General features: G+C 33.8%; 1 protein-coding gene across 4 annotated transcripts in view; it reads left to right on the top strand.

Annotated features, from left to right (window-relative positions):
- Positions 1 to 17,588, top strand: part of RTN4 (reticulon 4) — a 70,470-nt gene that overhangs the window by 32,645 nt on the left and 20,237 nt on the right. Inside the window, exon 1 of one of the 4 annotated variants that reach the window (XM_025467307.3) lies at positions 2,944 to 3,224. The exons of the other annotated variants lie outside the window; for them this stretch is intronic. Within the exon in view, the coding sequence (XP_025323092.1) occupies positions 3,191 to 3,224 (34 nt within the window). The 5' untranslated portion in view covers positions 2,944 to 3,190. Of the gene's footprint in view, positions 1 to 2,943; positions 3,225 to 17,588 lie in introns of those variants that run through there. 4 annotated transcript variants of the gene reach the window in all.

Genomic DNA, 17,588 nt, shown 5'->3' with positions numbered 1-17,588 from the left:
CTTTTCCTACTAAGGTTAAATGAGCTGAGAAATGAGTTTTGATTTGAGATATGAGGAAAAGAGAAATCTAGAGTATTTTAGAGCATTAACCCTTTGGAAAGGAGTTAGGGTTATGCTTGGGGAGGTTTTCTTTTTCTTTCTTTTTTTTTTGTCATGATTTGTGCACTGGGGATATGGATATTGAGGAGTGGGACATTGCCAAACATGAACTTTGGAAAATTTATTTCAAAAGTTCTGTTTAAGGTAATTTTGTGTGTTTAAAAAGGGGATTGTCTTCCCACCCCTCCACCTCCTTTATACAGTAGAATTTAAAATTAAACTGTACTTTTATTTACTTGCATTGTAAATAAAGGAATCTTCTGTGGTCCCCTCCTTAGGAAGCCTTTACTTTTAATGGAAAATAGGTTCCTGTCCCAAATAATCAAAGTGCTGTTTTACAAGTTGAAATATTTCCATTTGAAAATTTTCCTTGAAAGCATTTAAAAAAATAAATAAATATTTGAAGGAAAACAAAATAAATGAAGGTAAGTTTTTAACAGATGTATATGTCCTTTATTTGTCTGTTATGTTGGGATTTAATGTGGAGTAGGACCTATAAACTATCCATATATAAATTTTCCTGAGCCTGGAGTATAATGGAACTGTGTAGTGCTACTGTGTACCAAAGCACAATCATTTGTCTGTGTGTGCACATGCATGCACATGCACATTTGCATGCATTTAGAGAGATATTGGGTTATTCCATAGAATTGAATGGCTTAATATGTGGGCTTTCTTAAATGTGTTTTATGTACCTTATCTCCTACTAGTTTGATTGTTACTCACAGCATAATAATAGTGTTAAATAGCTAGGACCTATATAGGGCTTACTTTTCTGTCAGGGGCTGTCTTAAGCCCTTTTGCTTAGCTAATTCATTTGATTCTCATTAAAAGCATGGCTCATATGGCTTTGTTTTTAACAGATTTGTATCAAGTTTAAAAATAAGTACTTTTTTTTTTTTGCTCAGCTAGCCAAACTTAAAATAACCCTTTTAAAACTTTTTAGAAAGAAATGAGCAAAATGTCAACTGATTTATGAGTTAGTTTTTCCTGCAAACTTAATAATTGCAAAAACCCTAAAAATTAAAGAGTTAGGTATTAGGATGTAAAATAGGGCTCCTATTTTTACTTTTTAATCTGCCAGGGGAGCTTTTAAGTGTATTTAATGTTTAGATGAATGGTTATTATTATTGTGCATTCTTGCTCTCTGAGACTAGTTTTAAATGTTATGAATCAAAATCAAGTACCAGCAGATGTGAATAGTATAAATTGTAAATACCTTTGTCTCTAGAAGTCTTTTTCCCCCCTGTCCTTTTTTTTATAGTAATCTCTGACTTGAAAGCAGTGTTTTGGAGTGCTTTATTCTAATGCTAAAGTATTTACATGTCTTTAGTTTCGAGGGATTTTTTGTTACAGATAGTATTTTGGAAATATTTTATACTTAACTGGATAGTTTGAGGTTTTAAACTGTTGTTTGGAGAAGCCAGATTTTTTCATCCATGGTGTGACTTGGCAACAGGGTTCTCAAGTACCACATTATACGTGGGTCCAATGAATAAAATTTTAAGTTAGATATTAACTTTTGAGCTTAGTAGAATAGTAGACTTTCTTTAAAAATTGCTTCACTTGGGACCCCGAGGTGCTCAGCGGTTTAGCGCCTGCCTTCAGCCCAGGGCATGATCCCCGGGTCCTGGTATTGAGTCCTACATCGGGCTCGCCAGAGGGAGCCTGCTTCTCCCTCTGCCTATGTCTCTGCCTCTCTCTCTCTGTGTCTCTCATGAATAAATAAATGAAATCTTTTAAAAATAATAAAAATAAAAATTGCTTTACTTTATTTATGTATGGAGTTAAAAGGCAGATAGGTAAAGAACTGAGTCATTGACCAGGCCACTTCTGATTCTAAGGATTTTGCAGTTTTTTTGCAAGTTCCAGAAAATATTGTACCAATTTCAATGTAGCTATATCATCTTAAGAAGTATGTACTTTTGTACATGGGCCATTTATAATACATCATATTACACACCTCAGAATATTTTAATTGATTCGTCATTACATATTGCCTTGGTTAAATGCATCAGTTGAACCCGTTATGGTACATTAGTAAAGACCCAATATTCTGCACTGGAATGAATGCCAGTTTTAGGAAGTTGAACAAAAATTTTGGAAGTTCTGTACATAGATATGTTTTTGTATTTATCAGTAAAGTTTTGCTTTGGTCTTAAATCATTTTCCCAAGGCAAATGATATAATTAGCTCATGAATATTTCTCTTTCAGCTAAGAGTCTATTAATAGTTCCTGCAGTAATGTTTAATAGGTATTTTTTGAAAGATTCAGTTGTAGCAGGTGGTGATTAGGAATAAATGTATATTTTAATTTTAAGTCTCTGGATTTCCATAATTGTAACAGAAGAAGAAATAGCATTACCTTAGAAAGATGAGATTGCTGAGATTGAATAAAGCCTTTTTTTCTTTTGAAGTAGCATATATTCAGTAAATATTAATATAATAATTTGACTTCGTGATTCTCATACTCACAACTCATAAGGCTGCAAAATATTGAATGCTTTAAGCCTTAATAAACTCAGGAGAAAGTAAGAGATTCAGCATTTCCCAGGCTTGAAATTTAAGCTATTATCCTTCTTTGGATCAGTCCATTTTTATCTTATTAGGTAACTGTTGATTTTAGAGTTTTCAATGAAACTGAAAATCAGCAGCTTAATTCACTCATCTATGAAAAGAAAAAAAAATTACATATAGCTGTAAATGCATTTCAAATATATTCAGTGGTTAACTCTGACAAAAGAACAGTCCTCTTTTCTTTCCTTTCTTTGGTTGCCTACCCCATCCCCCTGCAAAAGTGGCTCTCTTTGGTATGAGCAACAAGCAAAGGACTAGAACAATAAACACATAGGAGGAAGGCGGTAGTGCCTGAGTATTAGTAGCCTAGTTACAGATTGCACTGCGTCAGACTCTTCCACACCCAGAAGACGTCAGGTGACTTCAGTCCTGCTGCAGTTGTGCAGCAGGGACTGCAGACTTCGGTTGAGGAAACGGATATTTCATGTCTCACAGGGTAGATTTGTGCAGTTACAGCTTTTCTGTTGGTATGCATAATTGATAATTGCATCTGGAGGGCAGATCGTGACAAGAGATGGACTGTCAGAAGAAAAATTGGAAGGATAAGGGTATATCTGCTTTTTAATCTTCTATTCAGTTTTTTTATGTGACCAATAATCTATTTCTATGAATAAGCTTTGCAATTTTAGATATATCTTGGACTGAAAATGAAGCCTGAGAAAGCTTTGAAAGTAAAGATTAAAACAGCTATTTCATATGTTTTTATATTTGGTTGTGTACGAGAAAATGTCACGCTCTCTGTTTCACTGGCATTGGGTTTAGGCTTCGCAGTCCTATCCTTGATTAGGTACTGTTCTTTAATCTTGTATGTTGTAAACGGTATGGTTTTAACTTATTTTATCTGTTGGTCACTTTGGCGCAATAAATCCGCATAGCTATCTTTGTATTACATAATGGCATATTTTCTGTGACTAAGTTTTTTTTTTTTTTAAAGCTGATTTGGTATAGTTGAAATTCTATCCAAGATTTGTAGGTAGCAGAATACTGCGTTTGCAGTTAAGCTTATTTCTTCTTGGAAATCTGATTGAACCTTTAAAGTCATTACCAGTCACCCTTTAAGTAGTTTATATTTTTGTATATCTTGAAATCATTAATGTATACATGGTCGTTTTAAATGCATGTCTATATTTAAGTCTCTAACCTTTGTCCTTGTAATAACCAATCAGTGATCTTGATCCCCTTTCCTCCCCCTTGATAGCCCAGCAGATCCTTTCAAGTCTCAGTGGGTCATTGTGTAAGAATTTAAGCCCATAAGTGCTAAAATGTTTACTGTAATGAATATTTTATGTAGATGGTTAAATGTGCTGTTTTTTTTTTTTTTTTTAAGAGAAGTTGGTAGGCTTCTATTTGGACCACTTGTAATAAATTGTCTTAAAAATTATTAGAGCTATTTTAAGTAGTCCAAGTAGATATTACAAGTTTTTTTTTCTGGGCACATTCAAGTTTTATAGTTTTTAAAAAATGTTATTTCCTTCTATAGTAGAGTTGTTAGCAGAATTTGTGATAATGTTTCTAAAAACAAGCTAATTATGTGAAGCTAATTATAATAATTTAAAAAATTGGTTCAATAAAGAAATGTGGGTAAAAGGTGAGTTTGAGATTGAGTTCCCATTGAGACAAAGATTTTTATAGTTATAATATAAAGAATAGAAAATAATACAGCTTTGGATTTTTACCCTTATGGTTTCTTTATATGTGAATTTGATGAAAAGAAGGATTTTTATTTTTTCATCCTTCTGACCATGAGTATTACAAAATGAAAGGTGAATTGATGCACTAGTTTTTGATAATTAAAATTGATAGTAGTGATAATAATACAAATAAAACAAGCTTTAAAAAATAGGTAAAAAAGTTACATCAGGGTCTACTCTGCAGATACTAAGGTTCTGTATTAATAATTTAAATCTTAGATTATTTAATAACATTTTAAATTATTTACTTGCTGAACTAATGTAGGGATATTTTGAGACAGAAGAAATTAAGATCCAGTATAGCCCATATTATGCCAGAGATTTATTTTGATTATTTTTAGGCACTAAGTATAAAATCACATTTACTCTTGGATATCTCTGGGGAGTTTCACATTGTATGTTAAATGGAGTGGCCTAATATTTTAGTGCTTGTCTTTGGTTTTTTTTGCTTGGTACCTATTTTTCTGATTCATTGGTGAAGTTATATTTTAGTATTTGTCAGCAGCTAATTTTAATGTTGTAGATTACAGATTATGACTTAAATGGAAATCACTGAGAAGGCAAAGCTACCATGGAGTGAGTTTTTCCCCATTTTATGAGGAAATGAGTTTTTTGTTGTTGTTTTTTTTTTCGTTTTATGAGAAGTGTGTGATGGTAGAGGAAAGAATCAAATCTAGGCTCTGGGTTTATAAAAAAAAAAAAATACTTAGGCCCCTATTTTTTTTTCCTACTTTTCCTCCCTGCCTTAAATGCCATGGTTGAAACACAATCCATCATCTAATGATGGTGGAGTATAATAGTGTAACATAAGTGAGAACTATTCTGATTTCAGTGTTTTAAAAAGTTTGAGGTTTTGTTTTTTTGCTGATTAACTAGTGTTTAAGACATTTTATCTTTCAGGCTAAGACCAGGAATAATTTATATTCTTTTAGATGTTTTTTATCCTTGATTTTCCATTCTTAGCGTAGTGAGAACAAGTGAAATCCACATATTACTGGAGTATTGGGGTTATATAGAAAGCATTTGAAGAGCTTAGAATAGGAAGGTTTGGAGGTTTGATATAACCTCTAAACAAGATATAAGTATATAACAAGGTTATAGTTTATAACCTATAAACAAGCTCTACAGTGAGTAGAGCTTTTTGGATAGAACCAGAGTATAAGGTAGCAGTTAAAAGATCAGATTGATATGGTCAGAGAATATAGAAGATTTGTAAGATCTAGGTCAGGTTTTCTCTAACTTCCCTGAAGAGGAGAATCACCTAGGGCTTCTTAAATATGCAGATTCCCGTGAGCGGACTCAGACCTACCAAATCGGAATTTATAGCAGAAGGGCCTGGCAATCTGTGTATTAAAAATCTTGGTGTCATTCATGTTATTATCAGGCAAATTTAGGAAATACTGATGTAGGTTTTCAAGATTCCAGTCTGGTGACTTAATATTGGCCAGAGTAAGAAACTTACCTTTTTTGGTCTTCATTCAGTTTCCTCATTTGTGTGATTTCTAGGCTTCCAATTTTAAGCTTCTCTTAGTTTTATGAGAAGATTCCCTGGACCAGATTGCAGAGGACATTGACTTTTGGATTTTACCAGGAAGGAAATAAAGAGCTTTTGGAAGTTTTAAAGTCAGGAATGATAAAATGATAGGTTTGAGAGACTGGTTTGGGGTGCTTTATAAGATAAATTTGAGAAGAACTTAGAGGCAGAAGTTAGTATTTGTGCCCATACTTAAAGCAAATAATGCCTAAAGTTGGCCTGAAATAAGAATGAAAGGGAAGTGACAGATTTGAGAAACTCAAGTAAGTAGTACTTGACATTTGGCATAAATCTGTGGGACTAGAGTGAGGAGGGCCTCAAAGGACAACATGAAATTTCAGTCGGAGTGGAACACTGGCAGTGCTAGTGCTTTTTTTGTATCAGTAGAAATAGACAGAAATGATGCCAAGTTCGGTTTAAGAAGCTTCAAATTTGAAGTGACTATATAGAACTTCTGTGAAGCTCAGAGAAATAAAGAATTGGGAATTGAATGGTTAAATAGTACAGAGGAGCTGTTTAATATTAAGATTGAGAAATGGTTGTGGACCCCGTGGAATTTTAGGAACCTGTGCAACACCGTCTATTATTACAGTGCTTTCTGAATTTGGCAGTTAACGTGCTGTACATGACCTTTGAGAGGAGTTTCTGTAGGATGGCGACAGAAATGTTTCTGGCATTAAAATTCAGTTTGATTATATCTTAAGACAAACTGCCTTTGGCCCATTTCTGGAGCATACTTTTTTGCAAAGATTCTTGTAGGCCCCCTGGTCTTTACTTTTGATAAGCCACCAGCAATTTCTTTGGAGGCTTAAGGTTACTGAATATGGATATAGTTATACATGCATACTGACATTCAGGTAGAGAGGAGCAGGGGTCTTGCTGCGTGAAATGCCTCATTTACTTCTTGGGAAAGCCCAAAAATACCTCGAGAAAGAACTTTGGCATTATTCAATTTTGAGCCCTGTTTGGAGGAAGGCCTTTACTTTCAGTTCTAGACTTAGTTGAAACGTGATGTTTAGGCATTCAGTGGATATTTCTTCTAGATCTTGGTTTAGCTGCACAACACTATATATACATACATACATACATAAATGTATATACATTTGTTGTAGGAAGTTGAGGCTTCTTGAAGACTAAAACTATTGCTTTACATGGAGTGGTTTTGTTTGGTTATATTAATTTTAGTGGTGTGTGTGTGTATATGTTGGGGGGGGTCATATGGTACCTTTTGTTCTATAATCTTTCACTAAATGGGGAAATAGCCTTTTATTTTTAAATATTCTACATTGTTTTTAATGATTAGTATTCTAAGTGTGTACAGTTAATCCCATCTAAATATTTGTTATTCCTAATGTTTTTGCAAGTATAAACGATGCTAAAATGACTATAGTGAATATAAATCTTTGTTTTTATCCATAATTATTTCCAAATTGTTGGGTTTTATAGTATTTAGGTTTTTGGTTCATGGTACAAAATTGCCTTCCAGAAGATGGTATAAATTATTTTTTTTTAAAGGTGGTACACAATATCATACAAATGTATGGAAGTGTCTTCTGAAACTTTGGCCAAGATTAAGTATTATGTATGCATTTTTGATGGTATTAACTCTAAAATTGTTATCTTACCAGTTTTAAGTAGTTAAATCACTTGATGAAAACCAGGTTTATATTAAAAAAGTAAATTTGCAAATGTTTTCTTTTATATACAGTTTAAAGTCTTGTATGGATATGTAGTGAGAGCAATGGTGGAAATATCTCCTTTGTTTTATTTATTTATCCAAGTCTGGGTATTCCCGATTCCTTACCAGAACTCTTAACTGGTTTTTCCACTAAATCCTATGTGTTGCAGCCAAGTTAATCTTCCTAAAGTGTGGCTGTAATCATAGCACTTAAGGGGTTTTTCTTTACTTACGAATTAAGTTCATACTGTCTATCCTGGACTTTGAAAAGGCATTCCATGGCTTAGTCCCAATCTTTATAATCCCATGTCTCATTACTCCTGTCTCCAGCTCCATTGAAGGATTTGTTCCTAAATATGCTAGTTCTTTGCATTTCCTTGTGTTTTTTTCTGTCTGAAATGCCCCCTCTTCCCATTTCATTTTCCCCAAGTTGTACTTATCAGAGGCCCAGTCTTCCTTGAGATCTTTACTAATCCTCTCAGGTGGCGTTACTTCGCTTTCTGCAAGCCCTACAGAGTCATCGAGGAGATACAGTGATGAAGTCACCACTATTTCGGCCTTCCTGGAATTTAGAGGCTAGAAAAAGAGTCAAGATATCTATAGATCTTTTATAGATGTCTGTATAGATAAGTATCTGGTTATACATGTATATCTAGCCAGTGAATTCCAGGAAGGTCAAAATAGTGGTGGCTTCATCGTTGGGTCTCCTTGTTGGTTCTGTATACCTAGGTGAAGGGAGAGGCTGAGAGCTCTGATGTTCAGCGAGGTTTATTCTTGGCCTTGAACCCTAGACATACATCTTGAAAAATGCAGGCAAAGTGTCTTACTAGTTGTTTATTCTGACTTTCTCATTTTATGGGTAAGGAAACCAAGAAAATGAAAGAGATTAAATTATTTAGGACCACACAGCTAATGACATGGGCTTTTGTTTTTATTTTACAGTTTCTACTTGTACTTGAACAACTGAAGATTGAAAAATATAAAACCTAACTAAATTGACCCATGTTTTGATTTTTTTGTCATTTATAATCTGTGTCATTTTATTGAACATGGTATGTATTTTTGTGGTCTTCACTCTGCAATAAAATAGGCAGTAATCTTTCACACTAGCAGTGAAAGAAGGTAGGTGTGGTTAGTTGTTGAGTATTGTCAAAATACTCGTGGGGACTCTGAGCCAGAGAATAATTTTGTCCTTAGGGATTGGATGACAGGCTTAAATGTAGGAAGAATACTTAAGAAGTGAATAGAATTCTTATTTTGGTCTCAGGTATCCCCTAAGTTCCCTATTTTATTTGATTGATCTCATCTCTTGCTAGAATTTAGGCTCCTTAATGTTACTAAATTTAACCAGCACTTCTCTTTGCATCTTTGGAGCAGTATTCTGAGACCAAATTTTCTGTTTCTCTGCTTTATCACAGATGAAGCTGTGCTGACTTTTGTAACTTGTGTGTATGTGTATGTGTGTGTGTGTGTGTGTGTGTAAAAATGTATAGACATACGTTTTTTAAATCTTTAGAGCTTTCACATTTCAGTCCAGTCACCACTTAAGCATTTATGTAAGGTATTCATTGACACTAAAATACTGTTGTCTCCTCAAATACTGTATCACCACTATCGTATATTTATCCTATATAGCATTTACTTAAGGAGCTCAAAACAACTTAAAGATTAAAAATTATCAAATATTACTGATACCCCTGGAAGTCCACTGTTAAGAGTTGGGCATTGAGATAGATTTAGGAATTTCTCCTCTCAGACTACAGACTTGATAAAATTATGATTTTCATAAGAATAAGAGGAATTATAGCTGTTTTTTGTTGTATGCACCCATTTGTATATTTTTCCACTGAAATAACCTAAAATAATTTAAAATACGTTGTTTTGGTCTATTTCAGTATTCCAATATGAATATTACCTCATTTAATTGTCTATACTATCAGCTGTTTATTCTAGTGAGCATTTAATTTATATTCAGTGTAAATATAGTAGGTACAAATGGTTATAGAAGTACAGATCTTATTCAGCTTATGATGGGGTTACATCCTTATAAATGCATCATAAATGGAAAATATTATAAGTTGAAAATACATTTAAAAAACCTAACCATCATAACAGCCTAGCTTATTTTAAATGTGCTTAGAATATTTTATTAGCTTACAGTTGGGCAAAATAGTCTGACAGAAATCCTCGTATAATAAAGTGTTGAATATCTCATGTAATTAATTTTTTTAAAGATTTTATTGATTTATTCATGAGAGACAGAGAGAGGCAGAGACACAGGCAGAGGGAGAAGTAGGCTCCTTGCAAGAGCCCCGTGCAGGAACACTATCCCAGGACTGCAGGATCATGACCTGAGCCAAAGGCAGATGCTCAACCACTGAGCCACCCAGGTGCCCCCACATGTAATTTATTGAATATTATACTGAAAGTGAAAAACAGAATGGTTGTATAAGTTGTTTACTCTCATGATCGTGTGGCTGACTGGGAGCTGCAGCTTGCTGTCATGCAGCATCGTGAGAGTAGTGTACCGTGTACTGCTAGCCCAGGAAAAGATCAAAATTCAAAGTATGATGTCCATTAAATATGTACCGCTTTCGCATCATCCTAAAGTCGAACCATCTAAGTTAGGGACCGTCTATATAAATAGAATTAGCTTACCTACTATTGAAGTTAATTCTCTTTCTTTGTACTAATAATTTGCTTTGAACCCCTTTTCCCATTCCAGTCTATTAAGCTTCTCAAGTTTCTAGAGTAGGGAACAGTGTGTTTTCCATTTAGTTTTTATTAGTAGAAAATAGGATTTTGAGCAGTGATTTTCTATTTCTAAAGTTTGGTTCCTATTTCTTGTCATGTTGTAATGCTTGGATGTCAACAAGAAATAAAATTTAAACCATAGTAAATTATGCATTGAACCAATGTCTGTTCTAATTTCATGTTTATATTTGTGTACATTTTGATCAGTTCTAGTAATTTAAAATAAATAATTAATTGCATGCTTACCAAAATTTAACAGAATAGGCTTTTTATAGGAAGTATCTTTATTTTGACATCCTTTACATTAAATGTTATTCAAGTTTGCACAGGTAGGGAGAATCATTGATTAGAAATATGTATGTTTTGAAAAAAAAAGAAATATGTATGTTTTGCACACTTAAAGATTTTGTTTAGCTTTACCTTAGAGAAAATGGAATTAGCTATATAAATTTTCCGGAGGAGGGAAAATTATCATGGTTTAGAGAAATTGGAAGTGGGAAGTTAGAATTTTTTTCTACTGTATTTTTTGCCTTCTAATAAAGCTATAAATAGAATGTGAGATTAAAGGAAATATTGAAAGCTACATGAACTTAATTAAGTAAATTGGTGAATTTAACTTATAAATGAGGCCTGTATGAATATTGACATACTCCTTTAAATAAAAATGTGGTATGGAGAAAGTGAGACTTTTGTGGTTAGACTTGAATTTCAGGCTATAGCCCTACATAATTTATTTAATAATATTTCCAAGCTCAGTATGCAAAAGACTCAGGACAGTTTCTTGCTCAGAATAGGGGACTACTGAATTATTATAGAAAAGACAAGTATAGAATTCATGCTGATTTTGCCTGAAATGTTTTTCCTTCAGATGTGTGGTGGTAGAAATTGGCCAGTGTGCTGTAATGTTGTTGGAAATAAAGCAGGAAAGATTTAGTGATAAGAGACAAGGACCCAAAATTGTGTGTGGTTTTTCAGAAACTCTAGTTACAGGAGGAGGAGATGGCCAAGGGAAATGCTGGTATTTTTGCCAACTGTTTGGTTGAGCTACTTTGTAGCAATAGTAGGTATCCATGAACCTGAACCTTGCTCACTGAAACCAAATTAGTTGTGCTTTCAGAGAAAGTTGAATTCACATTTTAAAAAATCTTGGCTTTGTGAGGCATTGCATTTAATATTGATTGCCCTACTTGACTTCGTCTCAGGATATTGCCTTTATTTATTGTGTTTAGTTCACCAAATATTTCCATGTGTGAAATCTCTTTTCAGCCTCACTACCTAATTGGGTATCTATTTTCTAATTTTATACTAGGGGGAAACTAGGTTAAGTGATCTAGTCTGGGTCATAACTGATAGTAAATCAAAGGAAGAAATAGGACTCATGCCCTTCTTACTGTCTTTGCTGAAAGAGTTAAGTTCCCACTCTGCACGATCTTTTTTGGACCTTCCACCTATCATTCATTAGCTTGGTGAGTGCTTACTGGGTGGAGGTAAAAGCTTACTATGTAGGGTTAAATGATCAACTCTTGAGTTCTAGTCACTTTCCCTAGCAATTGGGAAGAATCTGATTTAAGGATTGTGATTTTCTAATAGATACATAATTATTTAAAGATTATGGTTGTAAAATGACATTCTGTTATCATTCTAATATATATTTATTTATTTCCCATTTAACTGCCTGACTTTATGAAAGAAAACTTAATATTTGCTTTTGCTTAGGAAGTAGTTAGTCCTGCCAGCATTCTCTGTCCTACCAGTGTTTTTAGGACCAGCTAGTTCAACGTTTTTCCCCCTAGACAAAAGATTTTAAAATTGAAACCTGACTTCAGGCTATTCAAGGAAGAGCTTAGTAAGAATTTGATTTGAGGCAAAATGTAATTGGATGACTTTTGTATGTAAGGCATGCATGGTAGCACTATTTTTAGTTATGACAGATGACATTTTATGATTACCAAGTGTAGGCAACTCTTTTTACTCTGTATTGGGCCAAAAGTTTTTATTTTGAAGAAAAGATTGCAGTGTACAGAGTTTTTAAATTAAAATTTTACTTTGAAAAGGATGCTACTGCTCTGAGCACTGTACAAAACACAAAGTAAAAAATTTTAAGATTATTAATTTGAAAATAAAAATGGGCAAGCACTGCAGTAAGTCACTTTTTTCTAAACAACCAGAATTTATTTAAATTGGTCAGCATCATTTTAATATAGTAGTCCATAAGCATTTCCCACAGTTATGAGAGGACAGGCATTGTTCAATTAATCTCAGATCTTTAAAAGGATATTTCATGAATATTTCATAAAAGACTAAAGTTAAAGGCTCTGGTAGGTTACCCTGCATGATTAATGCTTTACTCTTCAGTATAGAAGGAGACTTGAGGAACCATGAAACGTTAGGCTTTTCTTGTACAAGCCCTTTGTCTTAATTTTGGTATCTCAAGAATAAAGAGGCCATTTAACTCTTTATTCATAAATAGCTAATAATCACAGAAGAACCCCAAATCAGCATTATAGTCACTTTCTATTTTATATTTAAAGATGTCCTTTATTTTAATTTGAAAATAGTATAGTTTTAAATTTAAATGTTTCTGTTGCTAAGAATAATCTGGCCACTATTCAGACGTTGCAGAAGATATTAATGAAGCAGGTAATGGGAGTATAAAGATGAAAGGCATTCATCAGTCCTTCAGGGTGTAGTAAGAAGAGATGAGCTTGTAAAGTAATATTTGCTGTTTTATAAGTTATCTGAAAGCATTGCTATTTGTTATTGAGTAAGTGTAGATATCTGAAAATAGTTTACATAAAACTGCAATCTAAAGCACAGAAAAAAGTTTTGAATTAGAATTAGTACATGCCTCAAACTGGCATAAAGTATGCATTCATTCTAATCAGTAATACTTATTGAAAGTTTAGTTGGTTTAGGTTTTGTGCTGAGCTCTGGGGATATGATAGATATTAAGGCAATGTGCTGTCTTGTGCAGTTTACAACCTACTAGAGAAACAGATGTTAAAACGATTTTTTTTTTTAGTTTTAAATTTTTTTAGGTGTACAATTCCTTGATTTTTCAATATATTCATAAAATTATGCAACCATCATCATTATCTAATTCCAGGACATTTTTACCCATACCCCCCAAAACTCCATACATATTAGCAGTCACTCCTCATCTCTGTTTCTCCCAGCCCCTGACAACCACTAATCTACTTTCTGTTTCTATAGAGTCACCTATTCTTAGACATCACATAAAAAGAGAACCATACAATATGTGACTTTTTGCCTGGTTTTGTTCACTTAGCATGATGTTTTCAAGGTTTGTCCATGTTGTAGCATGTATCAGTGCTTCATTCCTTTTTATGGACCTATAATATTTTATTGTATGGATATACCATATTTTGTTTATCCATTCACCAATTTTTGAACTTTTGGGTTGTTTGCTCTTTTTTGGTTGTTAGGAATAATGCTGCTATGAATAGAATTTTTTTGTGGATGCAGGTTTTCTAGTCTTCTGACTAGAAATTCCTAAGAGTAGGATTGCTAGATTGTGTGGTAAATCTGTGTTAACTTTTTGAGAAATTGCCAAATTTGTTTTTCACAGTGGCTGAATTTTACATTTCTATCAGCAGTGTAAGAGGGTCCCAATCTTTGTTACTTCTTGTCAACACTTGCTATTGTCCATCTTTTTAATATTAGCCATTCTAGTGGGTCTGAAGTGGTATCTGATTATGGTTTTGATTTACGTTTCTCTAATAACTAATAATGTTGAGCATCTTTTCATTGCTTATTGGCCATTTGTATATATTCTTTGGAGAAATGTCTGTTCAAATCCTTTGCCCATTTTTAATTGCCTTGTCTTTTTATTGTTGTTAGAGTTTTTTTTTATATATATATATACTATGAATAGAAGTCCCTTATCAGATGTTTGATTTGTGAATATTTTCTCCCATTCTGAGGGTTGTGTTTGTACTCTTTTGATAGTGTTTTTTGACGCACAAAATTTTTCATTTTATTTATTTATTTTATTTCAAAGATTATATTTATTTATTCATGAGAGAGAGAGAGAGAGAGAGGCAAAGACACAGGCTGAGGAAGAAGCAGGCTCCATGCAGGGAGCCCGATGTGGGACTCCAGGATCACGTCCTGGGCGGAAGGCAGGCGCTAAACCACTGAGCCACCCAGGGATCCTAGAGTTTTTCATTTTAATGAGGTCTAATTTTTTTCCATTACTGCATGTGCTTTTGGTGTCCCACCTAAGAAACTACAGCCTGACCTAACAGTCATGAAGATATGTGCCTGTTTTTTTCTTCAAAGAATTTTATAGTTTCAGCTTTACAGGTCTGTGATCCATCTTGATCCATAGTTTTGACATATGGTGTTAGATAGGAGTCCAACTTTTTCTTTTTTTTTTTTTTTTTTTTTTTGCAATTGAATATCTAGTTGTCCTAGCACCATTTGTTGAAAAATTTCCTCCTATTGAATTGTCTTGACATCCTTGTCAAAATCAACTGACTGTGCATGAAGGGATTATTTCTGTGCTGTTAATTTTATTCCGTTGATCTGTCATCCATCCTTGTGCAACTACCACACTGACTTGATTACTATAGTTTTGTAGGAAGTTTTGAAAAAAGGAAGTGTGAGTTCTCCATGTTTGTGATTCTTTCTCAAGATTGTTTTGACTGTTCTGGATACCTTGCCTTTTCCATACAAAGTCTACAGTTGGCTTGTCAATTTCTGTTAAAGACAGTTAGGATTTTGACAGAGATTGTACTCTATGTAGATTAGTTTAAGGAGTATTACCATCTTAATAATAATGCCTTTAATCCATAAACATATGTCTTTTCCATTTAAGTCTTCTTTAATTTCTTTCAACAGTATTTTGTAGTTTTCAATTTCTAAGTCTTGGGGATTTTTTTCACTTTGTTTTTAAATATTCTTTTTGATGTTATTATAAATGGAATTATTTTCTTAATTCATTTTCAGATTGTTCATTGCTGTTTAAAGAAATACAATTGAGGGGCGCCTGGGTGGCTCAGGTGGTTAAGCATCTGCCTTCGGCTCAGGTCATGATCCCAGGGTCCTGGGATCAAGCCCTGCATCAGCTCCCTGCTCAGAGGGGAGTCTGCTTCTCCCTCTCCCTCTGCCCATCCTCCCACCACCTTGTTCATGCTTGCTCTGTCGCTCTCTCAAATAAATAAATAAATAAATAAATAAATAAATAAATAAATAAATAAATAAAATCTTTAAAAATAAAAGAAATACAATTGATTTTTGTATATTAATTTAATCTTATGTCCTGCGGGCTTTTATTCCAGTAGCTGTTTTCCTTAGGATTTTACATATACGATATCATGTTATCTGTAAGTAGAGATGGTTAAATTTCTTCCTTGATAGTCAGGATGTCTTTTATTTCTTTTTCTTGACTAATTACTTTACTTCATACCTCCAGGACAGTGTTGATTAGTGGAAAGATTGGGTATCTTTGTCTTGTTCCTGGTTTTGGGGGAAGACTTTCAGTCTTTGACCATTAAGTATGATTTTATCTGTTGTTTTTTTTTTTTTTTTTTTGTATACCCTTTGTAGCCCAAACACATTCTTTATATTCCTAGTTTGTTGAGAGTTTTAATGAAAGGGTACTGAATTTTGTCAGATGCTTTTTCTGTGACTATTGTGATGATCATGCAGTTTTTGACCTTAATTCTATTAATATTGATTGGTTTTCATATGTTGAATGAACTTTGTGTTTCTGAGATAAATACCACTTGGCCATGGTGTATAATGCTTTTTATGTGTTGCTGAATCTAGTTTGCTAGTATTTCGTTGAGGGTTATTGTTTCTGTATTAATAAGGAATATTGGTTTGTAGTTTTCTTGTGATGTCTGCCTGATTTTGACAGTTGGATTGAAAATCTAATTTTTTTTAATTTTTATTTATTTATGATAGTCACACAGAGAGAGAGAGAGAGAGAGAGAGAGAGGCAGAGACATAGGCAGAGGGAGAAGCAGACTCCATGCACCGAGAGCCTGATGTGGGATTCGATCCCGAGTCTCCAGGATGGCGCCCTGGGCCAAAGGCAGGTGCTAAACCGCTGCGCCACCCAGGGATCCCGAAAATCTAAATTAATTAACTGATATAAATCTCTTGATGAATATTAGAAGCAACAGCATATGAATATATTTCTCAGGATTTTATTAAAACTCTATGACTACTTCCCTCTAATTGAGAATAAACAATTTTGAAATCTTGCTAAATTTTTTCATTAAAACCAATTTAAAGAATCTGAAGGAATAGAAATATTGGACAATGCTTATATATTTTTTTAAGATTTTATTTATTTATTCATGAGAGACACAGAGAAAGAGGTAGAGACACAGGCAGAGGGAGAAGCAGGCTCCATGCAGGAAGCCTGACGTGGGACTCAATCCCAGGTCTCCAGGATCACACCCTGGGCCAAAGGCAGGTGCTAAACCGCTGAGCCACCAGGGCTGCCCAATGCTAATATTTTTATAATTTAATATTTTTGCATCCTTACAGCTTCATTAGCAGTCTTTTAGATTTCTTTACAGAAAAATACTGAAATCCTTCTATATTTTGCATAGTGACTTTGGTAAGAATGTAGACTGCTTCTCAGACCTTCCTGTTCTAGGATATATTAATTTTGTCTTATGTATGACTTCTTTACTTAGTTGTCTTATCTCTCTTGACTTTTCCCTTTATTCCTCCTCAGTGCTTTAAGAGTCTCTGGCTCCAGTAGGGCATTTCTAGGGCTTGTTTTAACAAAGCTTTCAAACATATCTGCTTTTAAGTATTCTTGTATGGCTATTTGCATATGTTTATGTAATAGACTTTGGCTTACACGTGAGATTTTCAGAGCTCTTCCATTTATTGAAAAGACTGTATTCTAGGAATCATACGATAGGAGAAAGAAAGTAGTAGGTTAGAGCTTACTGTACCCTTATGTAGTTATTTTAGGCTGTAATCACTGAATACTACTGGACATAATATATGGCTATTCCAGTATCATCAACTTTGGGGAAATTGAGTTGATTCAACCCAAAGCACCACAGTTACCAACTTAGTTATCTACTGTTAAAATTTTAACCATCACCTGGATCTAAATATTTATTAAGCTAGTGTACATTATATTCTCCTCCCCATAGGAAAACCTAGCCTCACTTGTGTGAGAAGGTTCTTTAGTGGTATTGAACAGGAATGGAAAGGGGTGAATTTTTTTGTTAAGTATAATAGTAATTCATGTTTGCCATGA

This window comes from Canis lupus, chromosome 10, assembly GCF_003254725.2.
Source record: "Canis lupus dingo isolate Sandy chromosome 10, ASM325472v2, whole genome shotgun sequence".
Lineage (NCBI taxonomy): Eukaryota > Metazoa > Chordata > Mammalia > Carnivora > Canidae > Canis > Canis lupus.
The sequence above is the reverse complement of the archived record's forward strand: the minus strand, read 5'-3'. Positions and strand labels throughout refer to the sequence as shown.